Source organism: Lacerta agilis, chromosome 9 (assembly GCF_009819535.1).
Source record: "Lacerta agilis isolate rLacAgi1 chromosome 9, rLacAgi1.pri, whole genome shotgun sequence".
In the NCBI taxonomy this organism is placed as follows: Eukaryota; Metazoa; Chordata; class Lepidosauria; order Squamata; family Lacertidae; genus Lacerta; species Lacerta agilis.
In genome coordinates, this window is record NC_046320.1 from 6,485,865 (window position 1) to 6,497,676 (window position 11,812).

General features: G+C 41.9%; 1 protein-coding gene across 6 annotated transcripts in view; it reads left to right on the plus strand.

The window, feature by feature from the left end:
- The window catches only part of PCDH7 (protocadherin 7), a 401,709-nt gene that overhangs the window by 62,035 nt on the left and 327,862 nt on the right, over positions 1–11,812 (plus strand). Inside the window, exons 2-3 of one of the 6 annotated variants that reach the window (XM_033159904.1) lie at positions 2,313–2,409; positions 3,659–4,611. The exons of 4 other annotated variants lie outside the window; for them this stretch is intronic. In XM_033159904.1, coding sequence (XP_033015795.1) covers positions 2,313–2,387 — 75 coding nt within the window. In that variant the 3' untranslated portion in view covers positions 2,388–2,409; positions 3,659–4,611. Of the gene's footprint in view, positions 1–2,312; positions 2,410–3,658; positions 4,612–11,812 lie in introns of those variants that run through there. One more of the 6 variants, XM_033159903.1, reaches the window with a different exon arrangement.

Sequence of the window (11,812 nt, forward strand, 5' to 3'; positions counted from 1 at the left end):
GTCAGTTGAATGCAGGGAAAGGAAGAAAATATCAGGAATAGGTTCGTGCTTGCCATCTCACTCCCCTCCCCCAGGTTTGATAAAGCACGTGAAATAGGCTATGATTATATTACCGGATGGGGTGTGTGGGTAGAGCAAATTTCAGATGACTTGATGCAGGGTGTAATCAATGCACAAGGAAGTGAGATTGCAGCAGAATGTCCTGACCCCTGACTACTCTGCATGCAACAAACCTTGTATGTGTGTGCAAACTGTACATCTGTGCAACCTGTTTTTGTTTTTGTTTGCAAATTCACGGAGACAAATGCAGTAAAATTGAGCCCCCAGTTTCAGAGATAGCATGCCACTTGGTGCAGTCAAGACCCTCCCTCAAAACCCTTAGTAGCATCTGGCAGAGTGGCTGTGTTCCACAACTAAAGTAGCACAGTGTGTAGGCTTCCAGATGGCTTTCCTCTGAGAACATTGCATTTAGATTAGGGAACAGACACGACTTATTTGAGGACATTTGGACATTTTATTGAAGACATTTCGGAAACTTTTATTGATGAAGCTCTCTCTCTCTCTCTCTCTCTCACTCATACACACTCTCACACAGGTTGCTTCTTCTTAGGGATTATTTACACCTTAAATACCCTTTTAACTTAATTCACAGGTCATCTCCCAGACTGTCAACATTTTTCAGGAGGGATTCAAGCACATACCGGAAATTTAGGCATGGACAGTTACAATGAATTAACGTTGCCCCAATTTTTTTTTTTTTTGGGGGGGGGAGAATCCAGTTGTTGTTGCTGCAGTTAGGAAAGTAACAGGGAAATGCATCAAAGAATGTGGGATGCATGAATGATTAATGGGAAGACATAGAAACACCACACAAGCAAATCAGAATGAATTTTCATTGTTGTTTAGCCTCTAAGCAAGCAAATCAGAATGAATAATCAGTATGACTGGGCATCATCTAACCACCGCACAAGCTTTGTGGAAGCAAATCATGATGGATGCTCAATAAACAAGGTTGTCTGGAGAAGCCCATAGTTATTTTCTGAGAACTGCTGCTCTGTGAGGAGACTCGGAGTGTATTCAACTGAAGATTCCCCACACTTCACCTAGCTACAATTCACAGGATTCTTTGGGGAGGGCATGGCACTTAAGTGGGCATAAAGCCCATCTTAGTGTAGATAAGTGAGCTGCTTTACAGTTTCTCTCGGGATGTGAGTAAATTGTGTGGATATTTTAAGGATTAGAGAACTCTACGGCATGATTGTGGACAACCTGGGAGTTGCAGCCATTTGCACAGAACAAGTGCTAGCAATTAGTAAAATACACATTCGGAAACTCTGGAACAAAACCCAGCCATGTATCTTGCTTGCAGGAGGCAACCTGTAATGTTCATGTTTTCAAGAGGTTGAACTGTTGTTTTGTATTTTCAGCCACGTGATCAGGAAAAATAGCAACAATCTGCTGTTCTGGTCAAGGTCAAGGTCAATAGATAATGGGGAGGTGCCTCTCAAGGACCCAGCTTCTCAAGGACAGCTGTGGTGCTTGGATTGATATGCTTTGGGGGGCAGAATTTAGGTGTGGTATTATGGGACCCCTGGGGACAAACCACATCCATTGGGTCCCCTTAGCTTAGAAGGGGGGCGCATGCAAACTGAAAATTCTCATTCCTTTGGAGCTCTGACCTGTTTGGTGCTCTTTGCAAAGCAAGAACAGTGGCACTATTGAAATGGGGATCCTTTGATAATTTGCTCCCAGCAATGCCTGATCCTCCTCCTCCTCCTCCTCCTCCTCCTCCTCCTTCCCCTCCCCCTCCTCTTCTTCTGAAAACAAGTTTATTATTTTACATTGATTTACATTAAGATCATATAGCATATAATTTACATTAAAAAATATTCATTTACTGATCTTTCCTTTCAAGCTGACCTTGATATTGAGGACATTCTTTAAGAACATGCTATCTTTCACTATGATGCACAACTTTCTATTTGCTTTCAATCTGTATTTTTGTAACATTATAAAATGAATGATTAGAGATGTTTAAGAGGAATATTCTTCTTGCTCTGGCTTCCCCTTGGTGCATGAAAAAGGCTGCTTCACATGTTATGCCAAGGCGGAACCCTACGGCATGACTGTGCTCAGCCAATCCTGGGTCAATTGTGCTCTTGAGAAGTTACGTCTAGCATTTCAATGTTAAGCTCTGTGATGCATTAAGTAGGGGCTGTATTTGCTTCCCTGGGGGCACCCCACCCCATGCTACATAGCAAAAATGCTTTTGAATCTCCCTGGTGTATAAAACCCATTTTATTATGATGCAGGATGTGTGGGCAGGAAGAGAGGAGTTGCTGTCAGGAAGAGAAAAAATCAAAGCCCTTCTGCATCCATGGAGCTAACCATACACATCTCCAGATAGAGGCCAGTATACTAGAAGCATTCTATTCTGTTTTGCTGAGCTTTGGGCTCATCATGTCTTTTCTATGAGGGATCAGTAATTCCATTCTAAGGTTTGTGTGCACACATTTGCTCTAGCACAGTGTTTCCCAAACTTGGGTCTCCAGCTCTTTTCTGACTACAATTCCCATCATCCCTGACCAATGATATTGCTAGGGATGATGGAAGTTGTAGTCCAAAAGCAGCTGGAGACCCAAGCTTGGGGAATGCTGCTCTAGCATCTCCATGCATTCACTGGCACTAATACAGAAGCAAATCCCAACCGGATTTCAAAACCCAAAGCAACTTGCCACACCTGGGGTGTAAGTAGAGACTCGGAGTGAGCACTCACATTGTGGACTGGAGCCAGCCACAGGTCAGATGTTGAGATTGGAAGCCAGTGCTACAGAGGACACATGCAGAGACTGAAAACAGCTGCCTCCTGTCTCCTCTTCCACACCCCTCCCACAGTGCCAAGCCTATACTCAGAAGTAAAACCCATTGAATTCAATGGGATTTACAGCTTAGCATGTATAGGAAGGACTGTAGCCTCTGGAACAGCGAGTAAAGCAAATTCAATATGATTGCAGTGCGAGTTTTTTAGGTTCCCAAACTCTTCAGTTGTTGAACACTTTAGCAGGGCGGTTGGGAGACCACCGCAACACAAGTCTTCCATATTTCACATTTTGATTTGGCAGGGACAACGTATGTGTTTTTGGCTTTGCCTTACATCATCCGTAGTGTCTAGTTCTACCATAAAATGCATTTATACTTATGATGAATTTCATGTTGCCTCTTTATTCCCATGCTAGATTTCACTTACTTAGACAACTAATAATTGAGTAATCTACTGCAACATGATTCCCCCCCCCTTTCAGGACAAAAATGCTACATTTTTAAGGATTAGCTGGGGGGGGGGAATCAGACGAAACCCAAGTAATGTTAAAACAGCCCAAGGGGGGGGGAGGGGGAAAGAGACGAAACTTAGTATGTTTTTAATTAAATAAACCTAGACCAGGATTCTGTTTTCTGTTTTAAAGTGGCATCCTCAAGAAGACTTCCATGCAATGTTATGGCTATGTACAATCCAAATCTAATGGAATCTAATGATTGGATTTAAGGGGGTGGAGATGTGAATCTCTCCTAAGAAATGAAATCCATTGTGGTAGGAATAGGTTAGCTAAACCCTGCTCACATCCCGGTAAGCAGACATATATTTTTGTATTTTTTATAGGTGGATACAGTGCAGACTACGCAATCCCCTGGCCACATTGAGGAATCGTGTAAAATGAATGTATGTGCTCGTAAGTGAAATATTTATGAACGAAGCACCAACTCTTAGTGTATGTTGGATCATAAAAAAAGACACATGACCCCTGTTCGACAATATCACCCTAAATCCGATTCCCAAGAGGCGGGGTCGCTGCAGAGCTCAAAAGACATTTAAAGCAAAAACTCATTATTTTTTAAACGGACTTCTGATTCATTCTTATTTTTTAATAATAATGATAATAATAAAAACATATACGTGTGCAAATGGTAAAATAGATTACCTCTTGGGATTGTGGTGTTTTGGGAAGAACATTCAACTGATTCAAGAGCTCCAAAGGGATGTGAGAAAGGTTTTTGTAAGACGATGTGATCAGCCGTGGACAAGCTGCATCCCATACCATCTTATGTAGAACTATGAATTGGAGAGCAAGGCGTCTCTCCCCCTTCATTCTGCCTCCAAGAAGACTGGAATGCTGTCAAAGAATCTCATACAATTAGTGCTTTAGTTAGAAACCGGGGAGAATGGAGGTGAGTTTAAAATGTGTGGAAGTAAGAAACAGCTGTGCTACATAGGTGAACAAAAAAAAAAATCCTCAAGCATGTGCTAGATCAACAAAGAAAATGGTATCTATACCTCAGAACAGATTCTGAGAAATCAGAAAAAAATCCCGTCATTTAGATATGTTGGTTGAGAAAGTATGGATTAGACCCTCTGGGTTTGCTGAGGAAGATATTTAAGGGCAATGTATGGGGGGGGGGGGAGAGAGACAAAACAATAACCCTGTTAATTTCCTTGTCAGTAAAATGGAAAATCAAGTATTTGTCTGCCAAAATATATGTATTTAAAAATGTGTGATTGAGAAGTCATGACTTATTTATGAAGTTAGGAAGGTTATAGCTATCGAATAATAAAAAGAGGCCTTTCCCCAATTGCAAAAGGAGAGGGTTTCGGTTTAATTAAAAGGGGATATGCATGATGTGGGCACCCTTTTTGCATTCCTGGTCCTTGTTAAGCTTAATATGTCATAAAAATTCAAATACTATATATAAATATATATTTTGTAGCGCAAAGATTGAAGATTATATTTGAACATATATGAAAGTTAGAAATATTGGTTTGTGAGATGATTGGGGGGGGGGAGGCTGATTATCCTGTATTCTAATTGTCTCATTCAAAGCAAACATTTCCATCAGAGGTATTTTAAAGTATTAAAAATTCGGGAGTTTTATTTTCTGGCCTTTACTCGTTGGTTACCCATAAGCCGTAAATTTACCTGGTTTATATCTGATATATTTATATGAGGTTATTACATTGCATTCATTTTTTTTTTAAAAAAAATCTATACATATACCATTACTTGACTTCACAATATGCCTTTTCTGATATTCAAAACCCAGTGTTAAAGATCACTCTTTTGGAGAAACCATCTTGCCAGAGTTAAGGACTTTTAAGTTTTCTTGATTTCAGTGAGAACAATTAAAAACATGCACTTAACTTTGCCACTGAAACCTGTGAAACTTAAATGTACTTAACTTTGACTTGATTGTACCTGATTGATTGATATGCATTTTTCTTCCTTTTGTATTAAGTCACACATGTTCTTTGCTATTTTTGTTTTTAAACTGGTGGTCTGTCCACTTATGGTAATCATTCTCAGGTGGTGGAATCTATGATACGGTAGAAGTTTTGACCTCTTTATTGTATTGAGAATATATTATCAAACTTCAAAGTCTGTACACTTCTACTGTATTGATTTTTCTGTCAGCAAAATCAATAAGTAAAATTAAAATTTTTGAAAATCTATTTCTTCCTTATTATTTTTTGATTTGCTTCACAGTTCTATGTACATATTTTGGTTGCTTAACCTTGAAGTCTAATTTGAGGATGCACTGATATGGAAACACACCAAGAGCTTCAGTAGTGCTGAGTAAAATCTACCACAGAATGTTTATACAATACAAAAGGAAAGAGAAGTGAAAGAAAAAGTCAGCTTTCTACTTCAGTGTCACATTTTGAGATCATCTCAGAATGGAGCTCACATTAGGGATGTATATTTATTTTGGAACAAGTGAAGAATCGAACCTAAAAATGTACATTCAGTTTAATTTTATTTTCCTACAAATTAACAAAGAGTAACAATGGATTGTGAATGAGACTGCTACTTGTGACTCCCATTCATGCCAACTAGTTATCCATTTAATTACCACTTGAAGTTGGTGTAGCAGCCAGAGGCGGAGCAGCATACATGCTGTGCACCTGGGGGCGGGGCCATGGGGATGGGGCGAGCATCCCAGGGGGTGAGATGCCCATGGGGGCAGAGTGAGCTGCCCATGGGGGGTGGAGTGAGACGTCCATGGCGGGCTGCTTCCTGGGGGGAGTCAATCCACTTTGCCAGCAGCCTTTCTCCCTTCCTTCTTCCTTTTGACAGCTCAGGGGAGGCTCCCCCCCAGGAGCGGGGGGCAACGGCATACTGAGCTGTCAAAACGAAGGGGGAAGGCCACCGGCAAGGCGGTGCAGCTCTTCCTCTTCCCCCCGATGGCTTGGGATAGGCTTGGGAATCACGGGCGGGTGATGAGCTGAATGTCACCCCCCTCAGTGATGACACCTGGGGCGGTCCGCCCCCTTCCTCCGCCTCTGGTAGCAGCAGGAGTTGAGTTTCAGGGGTTTTCCAGGCATCCCCTCTCCCTCCATTGACATATATTGATGTGCCATTGGATGACTTGAATGTTCTATTTGACCATCCATTGGCTGATTGGAAGGCATTAGAACTATGATGACACATTCACACAATCCTCAGTAGTAGAGCACATGGTTCGCATGTTGGAGGTGTCAGGTTCAATCCCGAGGATCTCTAGTTAAATAGATGTCAGGTACCCAAGCTCTCTCTGTGTGTGTGTGGCATATACAACTGCCAACACTACCAGTACTACATGGACCAATGCTTTGACATTCATAGGTGAACCGGCCCTTAACCTCATAAAATAAATAAATCCAGAACTGCAGTACGTATTAATTCAAGGTGCACATTCATGCTTCTAACCACCATTTGGTTAATGCAGTCCTTCTTTCTTTCCTGTTATCAATTATCTGTGCAGAAACAGTTTCTAGCAATGGAATCTCGAGGAACCCATTGAGTGAATGTGACTCTGCACATTCCCCGTGTTTAGCAGCTAAGTGTCTTACGAGGAATAAAACAACTTCCTTTTTGCCTCCTGCTACCACTCTAATATGGAAAGGTCAGAGAAACAGCGGGGAACCAAATGAGGGAAGCTATATTTTCCACACTGTAAGACATCAACTTTCAGGCCACTGTGATTTTTACAATTTACAACAGAGAGATGGAGCCCCCACCCTTTCCCTTTAAACTGAGCTCCTTTCCTTCATGTCTCCCACTGTTGGTTGATTGTTGGATAATGTCTGTTTCCTCCCTGTCTGATGTGAACAAGGAAAAGCTTGTTTGTAGTTTAGAAAATTCTATTTTGCTTTGATTTTGTTGGCCAGAAAAAGATCATAGGTTGAGCATTCTGTTCCTTACTTATCTCAGATTCTGCCAGTTGGTGCAAGACACAAGCACTTCTGACTGTCTCCAGAAATCCATTTGTTTGGATAATATCACTTGAACCAAATGTTCCCAGAACCATGCAGGTAACCCAAGCAACCCTCTTGCTCCAGGGTGGACTGCCATCTGTATCCTATTTGCAAGTGGCAAGGAAAATGGGGGGGGGATAGTATAAAGTGAGAAGCTTTTCATGTACTGGTGTTTAATATTGTTTGAATTACATTTTTATTTTAATGGCATTATTTGTAAGCTAACTTGGAAAGATATGTATCTCTAAAGAAAGACAATAAATGATAATGTGTTAAAAAAATGGAAATAACTAAAATAAAAGAGACCAGAGTCATAAAAGTGGACACCGCTTGAGCCTCCCTGGAAAGAGGGTTCCATAAACGGGGGGAGATCTGCAGCACTAAACCCCTTTGCCAACTGTTTTAATTTCAGAATGAGGCAGCACTTAAACAGGCAAATACATGTGGGCAAAGGCACCCAGGCCCTAAGCTGTAAAGGACCTTAAAGGGAGGCACTAGCATAGAGATGGCTTACTTCTGGCACTTGGGTGTGGCTGGATGCAAACTCCCATCAGCCCCTGCCAACATCATCAGTAGGGATGATGGGAGTTGTAATCTGCAATATCTAGAAGGCCCTAGGTTAGCCACCCTCTGCGCTAGCACTTTGAACTAGAAACAGAGCAGTAGTGAAACTGTTTCAGAACTCATACAGAATGTTCTTTAGAGCTGGTCCTACTTAGCAACCTAGCCAGCAGCTCTGTCCTGAAGTAAATGAAGTTTAGTTGAGCTTTCAAAGACAGCCTCACGTGAAAGGCACTGTTGTACTTAAGAGCTCGAAGTCAGAAGAACTTGAGTAACTGTTACCAGGCTATCACTGCCCAGCAATGGCTGAAGTTGGTGTGCCATGCCTAAACAGATGGAGACATCTATGTACCATGGATGACACCTCTCCAGAGATGGAGGTGGATGAAGTAGGACCCCTCCCCCCCCAACCCAGGCTTTGGCTTGATCCCTTAGAGAGACTGCAGTTCCTCCTGAGAAAGGTAAACACCACATCCGTGATCAGCTGGAACATCTACCAATGCTACATTCTGTCGGGACAGGATTCAGCTTGAGTTTCTTTGCCCTTCTTCAGCCCATCATCAATCCCAGGCATCAATTCAGCACTTCCATCACTTCACTGATGGATGCAAGACACGGAGCTGGGTGTCATACGCATGCTGATAGCACCTCATGCTGAACTTTAGCACTACTTTCATGTAGAAGCTGGTAAAATAAGATGGAAGTGCACCAGGGCCCCATAGAGTTAAATAGTGGTCCCCACATGCACACACAATTCTTCCTATGCATGTTGACTTGGAAGTAAGTCCCTCATAAGTATGTGCATGATTGAAATAAATAAAGAGGCAGGATGTAACAGTAGGCTGGTCCTTCTCCAACCCCATCCTACCCAATAAGACCCTGATTTATGATTTATGATTTTATGATTATCAGGTTTTATGATTCCCACTGCCAATAGAAACTATTGTGATAGTGTGCTGTCTACCACACATTGGGTGGGCACAGCGGAAGTCTCCATGTTGGCAGAGTTCCTTGGGTGGTGGAGTGCAGCAGAGTCAATTGCCAAACCCTAACCCTGTGGGTTAAAACACAGAGCCTAGGGCTTGCCAATCAGAAGGTCAGCGGTTCGAATCCCTGTGACGGGGTGAGCTCCTGTTGTTCGGTCCCTGCTCCTGCCAACCTAGCAGTTCGAAAGCACATCAAAGTACAAGTAGATAAATAGGTACCACTCTGGTGGGAAGGTAAACGGCGTTTCCGTGCGCTGCTCTGGTTCGCCAGAAGTGGCTTAGTCATGCTGGCCACATGACCTGGGAGCTGTACGCCGGCTCCCTCGGCCTATAGAGTGAGATGAGCGCCGCAACCCCAGAGTCATCCATGACTGGACCTAATGGTCAGGGGTCCCTTTACCTTTACCTATCCCATGACAGCAGAACAGATACGGGATAAAGATTCTTCTCGCTTTACCAACTCACATTAGTTTACATCAACTTGAGATTGGGACCACCTGCTGATTTATTTTCTGAGATAACTAAAAGGATTTTTAATGTCTCACTTGCTATGTGAATATTTAGATACACAATTGTGAAACTTTCTCCTTTGCAGGAAATAAATGTAAACTAGCTTGCTGCAGACGCAGACATAATTTTATGATATAGCATTCAAACGTCTCCCTTCTATTTCTTAGGGGATAATTATTTCCAAGGTCTATGAAAAGCTGAATGCCAAAGATAGCCTGAAAAATATTAAAAAGCCCGTAAACATGACTACACTCATACTACAGGATATGATGAATGAATCAAATAAGCGTATGACATTTGCAGCTTGCCTGTGCTATTCCAGGGCTTAAAATTAAGTCATTTATTTTTGTTAGAACATATCAGAAAACATCTGAAAACCTTAATCATATTACTCCTTGACTTGCCATAGAGAGAAAGCCATAGCTCACTGGCTGAGGACATGCTTTGTATGCAAAAGGAAGCAGGTTTGGTCCTTGGTCTTTTGGGTAGCAGGGCTCAGCCTAAAGCCTCAGAGCATCATCACCAGCCAGACTAGACAATACCAGTTAGCCTCAGTAAAAGGCAACTTCAAATGTGCATGTGACTTGCCGGAGCCTGTGTGGTGTATAGGGTTAGGAACAGCTTTATATCAAGTCACATATTTTATCCATCTAGCTCCCTATTGTCCAGACTGATTAGCATGCTTTCCAGGGTTTCAGAAAGCTGGCTTTCCCAGTTCTACTTGGACCTGCCAGGTACACCTGGGAGCATGCAAAACAGACTAGAGGTTGCCAAAACTTTGGTGTCCATGGGCACATTTGCAAATGCTGGACACTGTTGTGAGCACTACGCACACCACAACCAAGCACACTCCGCAGCCTATCCCATTGACTACAATGGAATGCTTCTTTCAAGCTTAATTACAAGCTAAATTACAGAGGTTACCCTGGGTACCAGGCAAGACCTTTGTGGGTGCATGTAGGAATTGAATTAGTGCCTGGAAAACTGGTTTTAAAATCCTAACTTGGCTGTGAAACTCACTGGTTGAACTCAGCATTTGGAATGATCTAATTCAGTTTAACACAGTTCACCGCATTAGTTCAAAAATATCCAAATGACATTTGAAAGTAGTTCTTGTAATTGCCAGATGAACTGTGAATTAAGTTCATTTGGAGGTAGAACTTTGAACAATTTCTAGTTCATCTTCACTTTTAATCTCTTACTTTAAAAACCCCTCTTTAGACTCTTTTGTTCTTTAATCTTAAATAGCATAATTATCAGGGGAAAATAAACAATTCACATTCCTGTGTGTTTGTATGTATTAGTCTACTGGAAGGAACTTTTTTATTTTGTTAACTGAACGCAAACCAAACTAGTTCATTTTGTAATGGAACAAACTTGAACTGCAAGTAATCCCTTTTTGGACATATTGAACTAGAATGATTGCCTTTTAAAAATGAACTTTTAAAGCTGCAGGTGACCTTGGCCCAGTTATGAACACTCACCCCCCCCCCCCGGTGATGCTAAAGTGTGGGATGGTACCATAAATTCTAGCCTGAACACTAGGAGAAACACTGAGATCAAAACGTAATGTTGGTAATAGTAGTGAGCAACCAGTGACACATGCCACTGGATGGCCATCAGAAGATGTGACAAAGTGGTCAGTAAGACTTGAATGAACATTGATTTGGTTTTGCATATAGATGATTTATCATGTGCATGTAGCTCTTCTGCTACAATAGGGGTGTGTGTGTTTGTATGTATGTGCCCGTGTCCTAGAAGGAGCTAACATTGAGAAACAATTCTGTCTTCTCTCTTCCTGGGCCCTCAGATGTTGTTTTGACTACACCCCCATGACTAATGATCAGAAATGATAGGGGCTGTCATTCAAGAACATATGGGGACCTGAGGTTGAGGAATGCTGAATCAAACAAATGAAACTGATCCTTGTCTTACAGCTGTAAATATGTTCCATGAAGCTCATGAGTTGGGCTGGAGCCAAAAAATGCTGCTACAGCTGCCCCTACTTTTTCTGCTGCCACACAAAGACATAGGTCTCCCCAGTCCCTCGGTAGCCATTCAATAGCAGTGGTGGTCTCTCACTGCCTTCTGCCTCCCCCCACCAAAGTATGTGTCCTGCCTCTATACTCCAGTTCAGCCATGCACAAGCTTCACACCATTGTATGTCATGGTTTGCACTGTGTATAACGCCAATCTATGTTCTGCAAGAGCTAGCATGCTCATGGATTGTCTTTGAAAAGCCTAACATTAAAAAAAAATAACAGTGTATATGATCCAATGATTTGGTTGCCAGTTCATTTCCAAATGATAACATAATGCATGATATTCCAACATAATGCATTCAAACAGTTCAACAGCCTGTGTTAAGTTACACCTCAGACATTATGAAACAGAAGAAATATAGCATAAGTTGAAACCTAACAGTTCCAGCTTTTCAGAACACTTCTGTTTGGCATACTTAGCATATAGC